The sequence below is a fragment of the Limulus polyphemus genome, unplaced genomic scaffold (genome assembly GCF_000517525.1).
Source record: "Limulus polyphemus unplaced genomic scaffold, Limulus_polyphemus-2.1.2 Scaffold46, whole genome shotgun sequence".
NCBI classification, from domain to species: domain Eukaryota; kingdom Metazoa; phylum Arthropoda; class Merostomata; order Xiphosura; family Limulidae; genus Limulus; species Limulus polyphemus.
In genome coordinates, this window is record NW_013665656.1 from 197,629 (window position 1) to 208,986 (window position 11,358).

Below are 11,358 nucleotides of genomic sequence, written 5' to 3' on the forward strand. Positions count from 1 at the left end.
TGTCAATATAATTTTAACATGTTGTTTAAAGCACTATTTGTTTTTCTGAAACTGTTGTTAAAGCAAAAGTATTTCTCATATGCTTTGTATGACTATTCTAAGTTATTATAGTAATTTATTGCTGGACTATACAAATCCTATTCTCTATACCAGTTGCAAGGTTAGTCTAAGACCCTAGTCCTTTGTACTTTACAAAGAAGTAATATTGTTTATTTTATACATTACTTATACCACAAAAGTAGTGGTTACTTTTAACCCTTTATCTGCTGTGGCCACTTTGATCTTATCGTGAGGGCAAAATCACATTTGTGAATTAAAAAAATTATAGAGAACTTATCTTTTATTGGATTTTATTTTTGTAAATAGTAGCATAACATTCAATTATTTGTACAAAATTGTATTGTTTAATGAAATTTAAAGAGGAATTTTATGAAAAAAATCCTACAATACGTTTTAGACTAAATAAGTGCCCTCTAAGAAGAAAATTTTTTCAAATATTTCCTTCCACTTCAGCACTGGTTCTGCCATCTATGATTGATATCTCAACCTTTTTCTAGTCTGTTTTCTTTATAAAACAGCATCTGGCTTTGTTAAACCTCAGTTGTAAAACTTTTAGCCAATCCTAGTCGAAGGTGTCAATTTCAGTACCATGTTATTCCAATTGCTGTATCTCATTCGACAAATCATAGGATGATAAGGAAAGCACGTGACAAAATGTTCTCTGGAGTTTACAATATGAATGTGGGTGGTGCTTATTATAGTAACTGCCATTTTATGCAGAGGTTGTATATAGTACTGGCCAATAGTGCTTTTCTATAATCGTAAGAAAACTTGATTCTGGAAAAAACTGCATGGGATTTACGTGACTTTTATTATTTTTATATAGTAGTTTATAATTATATATTACCAATGACAAATACAAAGTCAAGGTTTTCATCTATCAAATGAGGTATTGTATAAGGTTATGTTCTGAATGGTCAAATGTAAATTTCACTCAGAGTACCAACATCGTTTCTGCGTGAAAGTTAACAATTAGCCTGGATGAAATTGTACTTACTCTTGTCACATAGTTAGAAAGCTAGAAAAATTTAGAGAGGTAAAGGAATTTGTCTACTTTTGCATGTTATTAGTCAATATTCTTTGCATTATTTAATTAAATAAAAATTAAGTGCATTACTATCATTAGTTTAAAAAATTAGGGTTAACTCTCTTCGACAATTGACAGCAAGAAGAAAAAAAAGATTGGAAAAGTATCTTATTTCTTGTTTTTCATGTTTATTCTTTATGTATAATTATAAAAGTAACTAAATAAAAAAATAGGGACCCTTTTAGGTTGGTTAACATTAGATTAGGTAAAACAAATAATAATAATATTATAATAAAAATGTTTCATGAGGCACACAAGTGAGCAGCTCTTAGTAGCTCATGGGTAATGTACTTCGTTAGTGTAACATGAGTTGCACGTTCCCCGAGTGATTTACAACTTATAATGGCATGGATAGTAGTTAGACATGGTAAATAGATGTATACTGTTATGAACTTAGGGCTACTTAGGATAAATGAATATAGTTTCATGTTACAAGTTGAAGTCATTGAAGAAAAGGGTAATTTAAATTTATTTAGTTTTTTTTTTTGTTTTTTTATTTTTTGGTGGTTATGAGGTTGGTCAAATTGACCGATACCGATTTGTGATAGGGTAGAGAAAATAACAGATAAACTATATTGTTTTACTGAAAAAGAGTTTGAAATGCATTTAGGAGGTTTTAGGGATTACACAGGAAATTTGAGATGAAGAAAAGTATTTTTTATTTTAACATGAAAATTACTCTTCACACGGGCTATTCAAAACAAATACTCAATATATTCATGGACAAATTTTTATTTTATTAAAAATACTTCAGTAAAAAAAAATATGATTTTTTGTATGTGAAAAACTTGTAATATTAACTGTAAGACTGACAAATTTTGTGAAGATATACACACTATATTGAAAGTTACAAGTATTAAATTTATAAAGACTTTAAATGAGTACAAAGAGGTCACATGGTCAGGCAAATTGACCTAGCCCATGTTGAGAGAATTAATATAGAATGGGAGCTACTAAGTTCCTCTCATCCTAGTTACCTACAGGTGGGTTATCCATCTATGATGTTACATGTATTTTCTCATATCAGAGATTTCTGTAAAGTGAAGTATACTGCATAGAAAAAGACATTGATCTTTTCCACTGGAAAGTCAGGGTATATCTCAAGAATACATGCCTTATTTTGAAATGAGACTGATCATCAGTTATATTGGTAGTACATGCATCTTGAGAATAATGACATTGTTGTTTTTAGTTTATACTACCAGATTTTCTCAGTCTGGAAGATGATATTAGAGAGAGATATGATTGGTTTGATACAGATTTGATGACTTACTAGCTATCCAGTAAAGATGCTCGAAAGATATACTTGTTATAAACCTTGATTTTTCTTTGTTGGAAATACAGATTATTTCACTTATGTCCAGTTTCTTTCTTTGTTTCAAACTAAGTTAAAGTCAGAGAATTCATATTTTTGTTGGCAAAGCATTTTTTGGTGAGTCCTGTTATTTTGCAGTTTCAATGCAGTTACTGACAGGGAATTCAATGAACTTGTGAATACCACAGAGTAGGTAGGAATGAGAAATTTTGTGCTCTGTCCTACAGTTTGTTTTTCAGTGTGTGTCTTTTCTTTTGATGAATGTATTTACCTGTGCTCTTCTGAATTGAATTGAAGCTTTGCACTTGAGGAAGTAGCATTTTCCATATAACCAAGAGGAAGAGTTATACAGTGAGGAGCAATATTTGTTATAGAAAGTTCTCCAGTTTAAAGGAAGTACTTTCCTGGACATTGGACTTTCACTGATGAATTTGGTGCACTAAAAATGGCTGAGTAGGTTCTTTCCCTGGGATTTAGTCTCAGTGCACAAGATGACTGAAGATCGTCACGATGATGGGTAGTCTGGAACTGAATGGAGCAGTTTCTACAGGACTCCCAGAAATTCACCAACCAGTGTACATCAACCCAGACTATGTTCAATTCATCTATGACCAGCTAAGAGAGTCTAGAGGTGCCACTGATGGATAGAGTTTGCCAGCAGGTAAGACAGCGAGCACAGGCTGATGAAAGTAGTGATCTACAAAGCAGTGTTGAGTCTTTCCATACCAAGGGTCACAGAGAAACCTGGGGTTGTACAAATCCAATGAACAAGTTACCTGAGATAACTCAGTATTTTGTGACCTGAGGACAGGGATCTAACACTTATCCAAGTGTAAGGGTCCCTGTACAAACTCATTCCACCAAATTTTTAATGTTTAGGATGTCGGAGTTTGATGTTGTCTAAGAGTTTACAGGAGAAAGGTTAATGTCACCCTCACAGATCCCTGTAATTGAGGCTAAGCGGGTTTCTCCCACAAAGTGTAAAGACATGGCCATGGAAAGTCTGGGCCACTTCCTTAAACATTTCAGACAGGTCATTTTTGGAAGGAATGGATTCAGGGACAGACAGTCCAATGCCTGATACTGAATCTGTATGATTTTGTGACGATTTAGTAAAATGTTTGTATGATGAAGTGCAGCATCACAGTTCCAGTGACATTGTGATAGCTACTTGATCATCACAAAGTTAGGATGGTTTGCTAATTACAAAATTAATGGGACCGAAAAGGCATTTTGAACCTTGCCTTCATTAACTGCTGTTGGCTGCTTGATTATCACACAAGACAGCTGGTGATAGCTAGGAATTGAAAAACTCAGCTGAAAGGGAAATTCAACCAATACTTTCATAGCTATCAAGTGATTTTCTTAGACAAAATGTCATCTGACTTTTCATGAAAATTGTTCACACTATCTAACCGAGTAGTGGAATGCTTGCTTGCTTAAATATATATTCCGTATATACTTAAGTATTTTGGAGTCCTCCATGTACAATGAGGGAATTATGTTCTTTCTCAGCATAAAATCTAAATTGTGTTATGATGAATCTAAATGGAGTGGTCCTTGCTTCACTGGGTTTGCTTGTATTTATTTTTCGGTAACACCAACTGAAGGAAGTGGATTGACTTGCATATGCTGATAAAATATCTTGCTAATTTGGCTACTGGTGTTGCTGGGTGTCTAGGACAGTAAATATATCTTAATGTGAATTGTTGAATTAGGCCTTGGTTGGGCTGAGTGTTTATTGATATGTACTTCACCAATAGCATGGATGTTAATCTTGCCTTGCAAGGATTTTAGCTGAGAAGTTTTAATTTTGCTGAATTCTTCTGGTGATTACTTATTTCATGATGCTGATAAAACAAGCTTGTAGATGGTAAAACATTATGGCACCATGACTATTGATACAAAACTAGTGGAGGTGGCCTGTGTTGGCTACTATGGTAATGGTGCATTAGTCAGAGGCAGTCTGTATACAACTACTAGTTTATGACAATGTATAATGTTCATAATATACATATATAACAATAGATGTGTGTGAATATATTTGTATGTAGTGTTGCACATGTGTAAGGATGTGTAACACAAAGTCATCTGTGAGCAATGTATTATGTGGAGAACACAACTATCATGCAACATACGAATGAAAATAAAGGATTTGATCTGAATGTACAGACTTAGAAATATTAAGTTGGCTGCAATTTACTGGCCTGTAAAGTTTATTTGAAGATAAAGTGTGCCTGATATTTTCATTAATGCTAATGAGAGAATGTTTCAGTTTTAACATTGAAATATTTGGCAGATAGTGAGTGAATTTTCATGAGAAAGGTAAGAGTTGTGGCTGGGCTCATGCTACACTTGGAAGAAAACACTGTTTGCCCTATTGTTTTCACTAGCAGTAGTATGTAATATTCTTATTGGATGGAATGATCCATAGGAGATACATTTTGCAAACAGTGTCTTATATCATACCAAATGAAAACTTGGCGCACCTAATGTTCTACATGGTTATGAATATAAATTTTCATTTGACAAATTTTTAATGAATATTTTATTTACATTATAACAGAACAAGGTGTAGCTGTAAGTATATCTGAAAGAAGTCTGATGTCAAATGAAATATTAATGAATTTCCATGGTCAGAAGATCGGGTTTAGCTCCCATGTGGTGGCTAGCTCTTTTTGGTTACTAAAGTTTGCAGCTTCACCTTCCTTTTCATTTGTACTAGTCCTGGGCTCTGTTTTTATAACAACCAGACTGTAGTGAAAGAAATGTGGCTGGGTTCCCAGGTAGCTGTGTTAGCTGTTGTCATGGCAATGACAAAAGTGAGCAGTACAGCTGAATATAGATTGAGAGATCTGATAAAGCCTGGTGAAACAAGACATCCACAGGTGTAAGGGATACATTGTTTACAATCAGTATACTTCTTAGTACATGTAAGCCTGTAGCAGTGTCATTTGACCAGGGTAATAGTTAGTAGTTTTGGCATAACTGTCAACTTTCAAACCTAAACATTTAACTGAACTTCTGATCAGTCAGAATTCATGTAATCACATATTTTTCATTCCTGACTTTTATTATTATATGCAGTCGAATCTTGGACACTCTTGGTTATCTTGTCTTTGACTAAATTTGACAGAAATTCTATGCATTCAATCTGTTGCTTGATCACCCATATTTTTTATTTGAAAAGTTAAATCTAGTCCAAATGAAACAAGGATAAAAACTAGTGTCAAATGTGGCCAAAGAGTAGACAGTAGGAAAGAATCTCCAACTGGCAATGACTTCTAACTGCAGACTTTCTAAGAGGTTACCAGTAAACTTCCCTGTGGTCCAAGGACTAAGACATTGGGATCATTGTCTCAGAAGGGTCTTCCACCCCTTCAATGTGGCACTGATGGTGGTAAATTCCTTAAAGTCAAAACTTGATGCAGAACAGGTAATGCAACTGATACAGGTTGTGTGCTGTTTTTTATTATTATTATTGTTTCTGTTGCTAATTTTTCATTTTGTAGAATGTGTATGAATATATGTAGTGATATTTCATAATGTTTCTCAAATAGAAGTAAACTTTGTCTATTGAATTTTTATAGTCTGTAATGGTTTCCTTTTGTTTTTATTTATTGTATTTTGTACTGTTGATTTTGTAAAAGAGTTGTTTTATGCATTTTTTTGTTGCATTTGTTGACATCTAAAGGCTTATTTTTTACTGAGTTTTACTTATTTTTTGAAATAAAATATCTATTTCTTTTTTTAGGAGAGCGTCCATTTAAGTGTCCATTTGAAGGCTGTGACAGAGCATTTACTACATCCAACATTCGCAAAGTACACATCCGCACTCATACGGGTGAAAGGCCATACATATGTAAGGAAGAAGGGTGTGGAAGATCCTTTGCTAGTGCAACTAATTACAAGAATCACATTAGAATACACACAGGTGAGATTTAGCATATGAATTATTTTGATAAAATGTATCATGACTCAAAATGAAGTATCTTCAACATAATATTTAAGAATAATAGTTATCATTGTGCATCAAAATTTTTATTGAAATGTAATTTTTAATTTGACTTTCTTGGCTGTTTTCAGAACTTTAGTTGGAAACTTGACAGACAGATTCAACTTATAAACTAATTATATCTCTAAAAATAATGCTCTAAACATTATCAAATAATTTTGCAAAGATAGTGTCAATGTGTGTGTTGCACTTTTTTGGTATTTTATTAAAATCTGTTACCACTGTATTCGAATTATATTTTATAGTATAATTTGCATGAACCAAAAAAAATGAGTGCATCTAAAAATATATAATTATTACATCACAAAAGAATTTAGTGCTTCTCTATCTATTCCAGTAATAATCACAAATAAAAAATTGCTTTCATTAACTTATGATTACTTCTGAATTTTTGAGAAGACAAAGTTAAGAGAGACTATTTAATAACATGAACCTAAAGCTTTTTTGTCTGATCAACCTTGTTTAATTGTGAGGATTTCATATTATTTTTGGTAACTTGATCTGCATGAAAACTTTTTATATTTAGTTACAAGCTATATATCTTTAGTCTCAAATTTTTTCTTTACTGCAGGTGAAAAGCCGTATGTGTGTAGTGTTCTCAGTTGTGGCAAAAAATTTACAGAATATTCTAGCTTATATAAGCATCATGTTGTTCACACCCTTACCAAGCCTTATGTTTGTAATCTGTGTGGCAAAAATTACAGACAAACCTCTACTCTTGCTATGCACAGACGGACAGTGCATGGAATAGTAGAGGAAGAGATGAATATAGAACCCACAGTTTCTATTTCTGAAGAAAGAAGTTTAGGTCAGTATTATATGAACTGTATATTTAATTTTTAATGTAATATTTTTAGATATTTTAATTTTTGTGGTCTTTTAGAAAAAAAAAGTTGAATTTAGAATACACTGAATATATAAAGGAATAATTGTTTGCAGTCATGTAGGAAAAAGTCATAAATATGCATAATGACTTCAACCATTTCCCTAGAGCAAAAAAGAATTATCACACTTAACCAGCTACTGTTCCTAATCAGTAAGAAAAAGCTGATTGGTATACTTTACGACCACTAAAATTTTTTCATTTGAATACTTGATGAGTGATAGATGCAGGCAGAAAGTACAGTAGCTTGCAGCTATAAATAATGTCTTGACTGATAAATCTTAATTATGAATAGATGTATGTAACTAAAATTTATGCATCTTTAAAACACCCTTAAATTTTATATCCCACTCTACAAATTCAAGGTTTGTATTAGTAGGTATTCAGACACACACACACACACACTCCAACAACACAAAGCAGGGTTTGATGTATCATCTTTCATCCTTATATCTTGTACTTGTTGATATTCTAGATAGTTACTAACTACCAAAAACAAAGCTTAATTTATCATTTTTCAGCTTTTTGTTTTGTACTTGTTGGTACTCCAGATATTTGCAAACCACCCAAAGCTAGGCTTCACTTCTTATATTTCATTCTCATATCTAGTAGGTATTTCATATAGTTACCAGCTTCCTTAGGTGAGACCTGATTTACTATGTTTCGACCTAATATCTTAGATCATGGCTCTCCAAACCGAAGCCGTGCTGACAGCTTATTAAAGTAATAATATAAATTTTTTATATTATAAAAACAAAAAATAAAACGTAATTGAGCAAAAGCCAGTCTGATCATGTATGCATCCCTACTTAATTTTACCATGATCCCCCTGGCCCGCGAAGCCTAAAAAGATCCACCTCCCGGCCCTTGTCCAAAAAGGTTTGGAAACACCTGTCTTAGATGAATAGTTCAGGTGTGTCAATATGTATACTTTAAATACAGTTGAAAGCTTGACCATAGACATATTTTATCGTCACAGCTGACAGACTTGCACAATATTTTGTTAAATTGAGTTTCTTGCATGTTGGAGATAAAACTGTTGGGCACTCTTCTTTTTTTTTTATCTGTTAATGGGGCTTTACCTAATGAACTAGGTGATACAACATTTGGGGAATCCTAGTGGAGCTTAGGATTGATTATAATTTTAAGCAAAGTTAGTATCTTCTAAGATTTTCGCTGTCTTTTTTATTTTTAGCCTAACACAATCAAGAAATCTATAAGTAAAGATAGTGTTAACGTATTTGTCCTTCAACATTATCACTTGGCAGACATTTTTATTATTATTTGTGGTTTTATTTTCATGTGTAAAATATTTTCTGTAGTGTTTTATTTTGCAGTTGAGTTGAACTTGTTGATATCTCACCATACAAATTTTATTGAACTTCCTGTTATTGTAAGTTTGTAACTTAACCCTATCTGGATCGCAGATCATCTTTCAAGTGTCAGGTGCATACCTGCATATCCTAATTCAAAATTGAAGTACAAATCATAATTCTAACTATATTAACAATCTTTCAATAATAAATATTTTATTATTGATATTTTGTCATTGTAAAACATTTATTTAGTAAATTTGAAAAGAAATATGAAATAAGTATTCCAACTCTCATTTCTGAACAGTTTTGAAGAGTTGCTCTAAACAACACATGTATCAACTTACAATTTTTCTGCCTATCTTAAAGTAAAGGTTTTTATTTGCTAATAAACTATGATTCCCTTAAAATATAATGATTTTTATCTTGTTTTTCATGTTGGTTTTAACCCTTCATCTCATAATTTGATTTCACAGTCAGTCCCCAATCCATGACAATTCTCCATCAAAAGACATCGTAAATTAACAGTATATTTCACTGTATTATGATATATAAGACACATTTAAATTGCAAGTCTTGATGTTATGGTGTCACTAACTTATGAAATTATGGTAGCAACACAGAGAAAATATGATGATCAGCTGACGTCTCTATATGGGTGCATTGCATCATCTGCAATGCCGCAGATGGGGGCCGCAGCTGATGTATTGTTTATACTTTGTTTCCCACTCGTGCTTCTAGATGTCAACACACCCAGTGTCTGGCAGTCAATTCAAGCTCGTGGAGGATTTTCACTTTCTGCTGTAGAGGGACAAAAGTTGATCTCTGCTGTTAACAACAATTAATCTTCTGTCGACTATAGTCACTCTCTGCGGTGAAAGTGTTAATATAACACTTTCTATCATTCTATGATATCACGGCATATGACCCGACCAATTACTGATGAAGCTCAGCTTTGAAAATGGCTCAATTCAATGGCTACATACAACTGTATAATGAGGATCATAATAATATATATTAATGTAGAGCAAAATATAGTAGCTTGAATACCAACTTAGGGATTTTTAAAGATATTGACTACTAAGAGCTTCTAGAATGATGAATTCAAACTTAAACTCAAGAAAATTTTACATATTCTCAAAAAACATTTCCACAGTTTTTTTTCTCAGATATTCTTTTGTTTATTCTTTTAAGAACAAAATGGTCAAAACTATCTTAGTTCATAACTAAAGTTAATTACATTCTACCATGACATGTTTGTCGTCCTTCTAATAAAGTATTTCAACCTACTAGTTCATGAAAACAACCAACACTTTCTTTGTCAGATACAATCAAATTTATGTGAAATTGAATGATTAATTTATCTCGAATATAGTAAAAAATGTAATCATCAGCATGTTAGACAAATCCAAACAACTAAGAAATCCCTTAAAAAGATATAAATTTTCTTTCAATACTCTTCTCACTTTTCTGTCATAAAAATTAGCTTTTGTTCACATTTGTTTTTCATGTTTCCACATGAAATATGTCTGATACTTGTTATTTTGTACATTTTTATTTATTATGATTTATTTTTATTTCACATTAATTAACTGGAACCACACCAATTCAAAGTCTCTAAAGCTCAAACTGTTGGGTTTCTTGTAGTTGTTGGTATTCCAGACACTTTCTGACTGCTCACAACAAGTTACTTTTTTCAATCTCATTTATATTACTTGTTTGTAATTCAGACATTTTCTAACACTTAAAGTGAGGCTTGAGTTACCATCTTACAGCCTTTTTTGTGTGTATTTGTTGATATTCTAGATAGTTTCTAGCTCCTAAAAGTTCCATGCACTATAATAAAATAATTATTCCTTTCTATTGTTTTTAAGTTTATGTGCAAAAATTAGTCAGTTTTCTTGTTTTATAAGTTTCAGAAGTTTTTTCTAACAATTTACTTGGTTTTAAATATACTTTAATACTTTGCACTTCCACCAATATTTCAACTAATTTCAACTTTAGAATTTATCTGGTTGAATCAGATTAGCTTGGTTTGATAGGTTTTGCTTACCAAGCTTATAGTGCTTGATTCATGGTTTGGATGGATTCCTTTTGTGTGAACAAGCATTTTTTAACTAAATGGCAACAGTAAGAGTTATGATATGATACACAGCCCTCATTATTCATGATAAATGTATTTGAAATAATATTTTCAGTTCTTGAAGTCTAGTTGTTTTATAGTATTCAGATATTTGTCAACATTTATTTTATTTATAGTTTTGAGAAAGTGTGATAAAATTTGTAAAAAAATATTAAAGTAGGTGCAGAGGAATCTGGAGAGGAGGCTGAAATTGCCTCAAAGCAGCCTAGATTGCAATTTAGACTTGGGGGAAGTCTTGAAGATGGAACTGCTAACTTAGTCATCCAAGGTACAACCTCTCAACATGTAAGTAGAACTCTTGGTTTTGTCAGAATAGTCTGTCATAATACATTATTTCAGCTGATGAGCTATTTCATAACTTGGACACTTCTATGGATGAGGAGATGTATATCTTATATATATATATATATATATATGATTTTTCTTATTTGTTTAAATTAAACTCCTAAACTTCTTTTTATTACAAGTACTAGTCTGTAATTATATTTTGTTAGTAATTGATTTATTAGATTGAATTCACCTATAGTATATCTTGTTACAAG

The 11,358-nt window shown here is 32.0% G+C and overlaps 1 protein-coding gene across 8 annotated transcripts in view; it reads left to right on the forward strand.

Moving 5' to 3' along the window:
• The window catches only part of LOC106462490 (zinc finger protein 76-like), a 45,091-nt gene that overhangs the window by 24,653 nt on the left and 9,080 nt on the right, over positions 1–11,358 (forward strand). For 7 of the 8 annotated variants that reach the window (XM_022389991.1, XM_022389997.1, XM_013922429.2 and 4 more), the window contains exons 8-10: positions 6,217–6,396; positions 7,049–7,285; positions 10,974–11,101. In XM_022389991.1, the coding sequence (XP_022245699.1) occupies positions 6,217–6,396; positions 7,049–7,285; positions 10,974–11,101 (545 nt within the window). The remainder of the gene's footprint in view (positions 1–6,216; positions 6,397–7,048; positions 7,286–10,973; positions 11,102–11,358) is intronic. The other variant, XM_022390009.1, reaches the window with a different exon arrangement.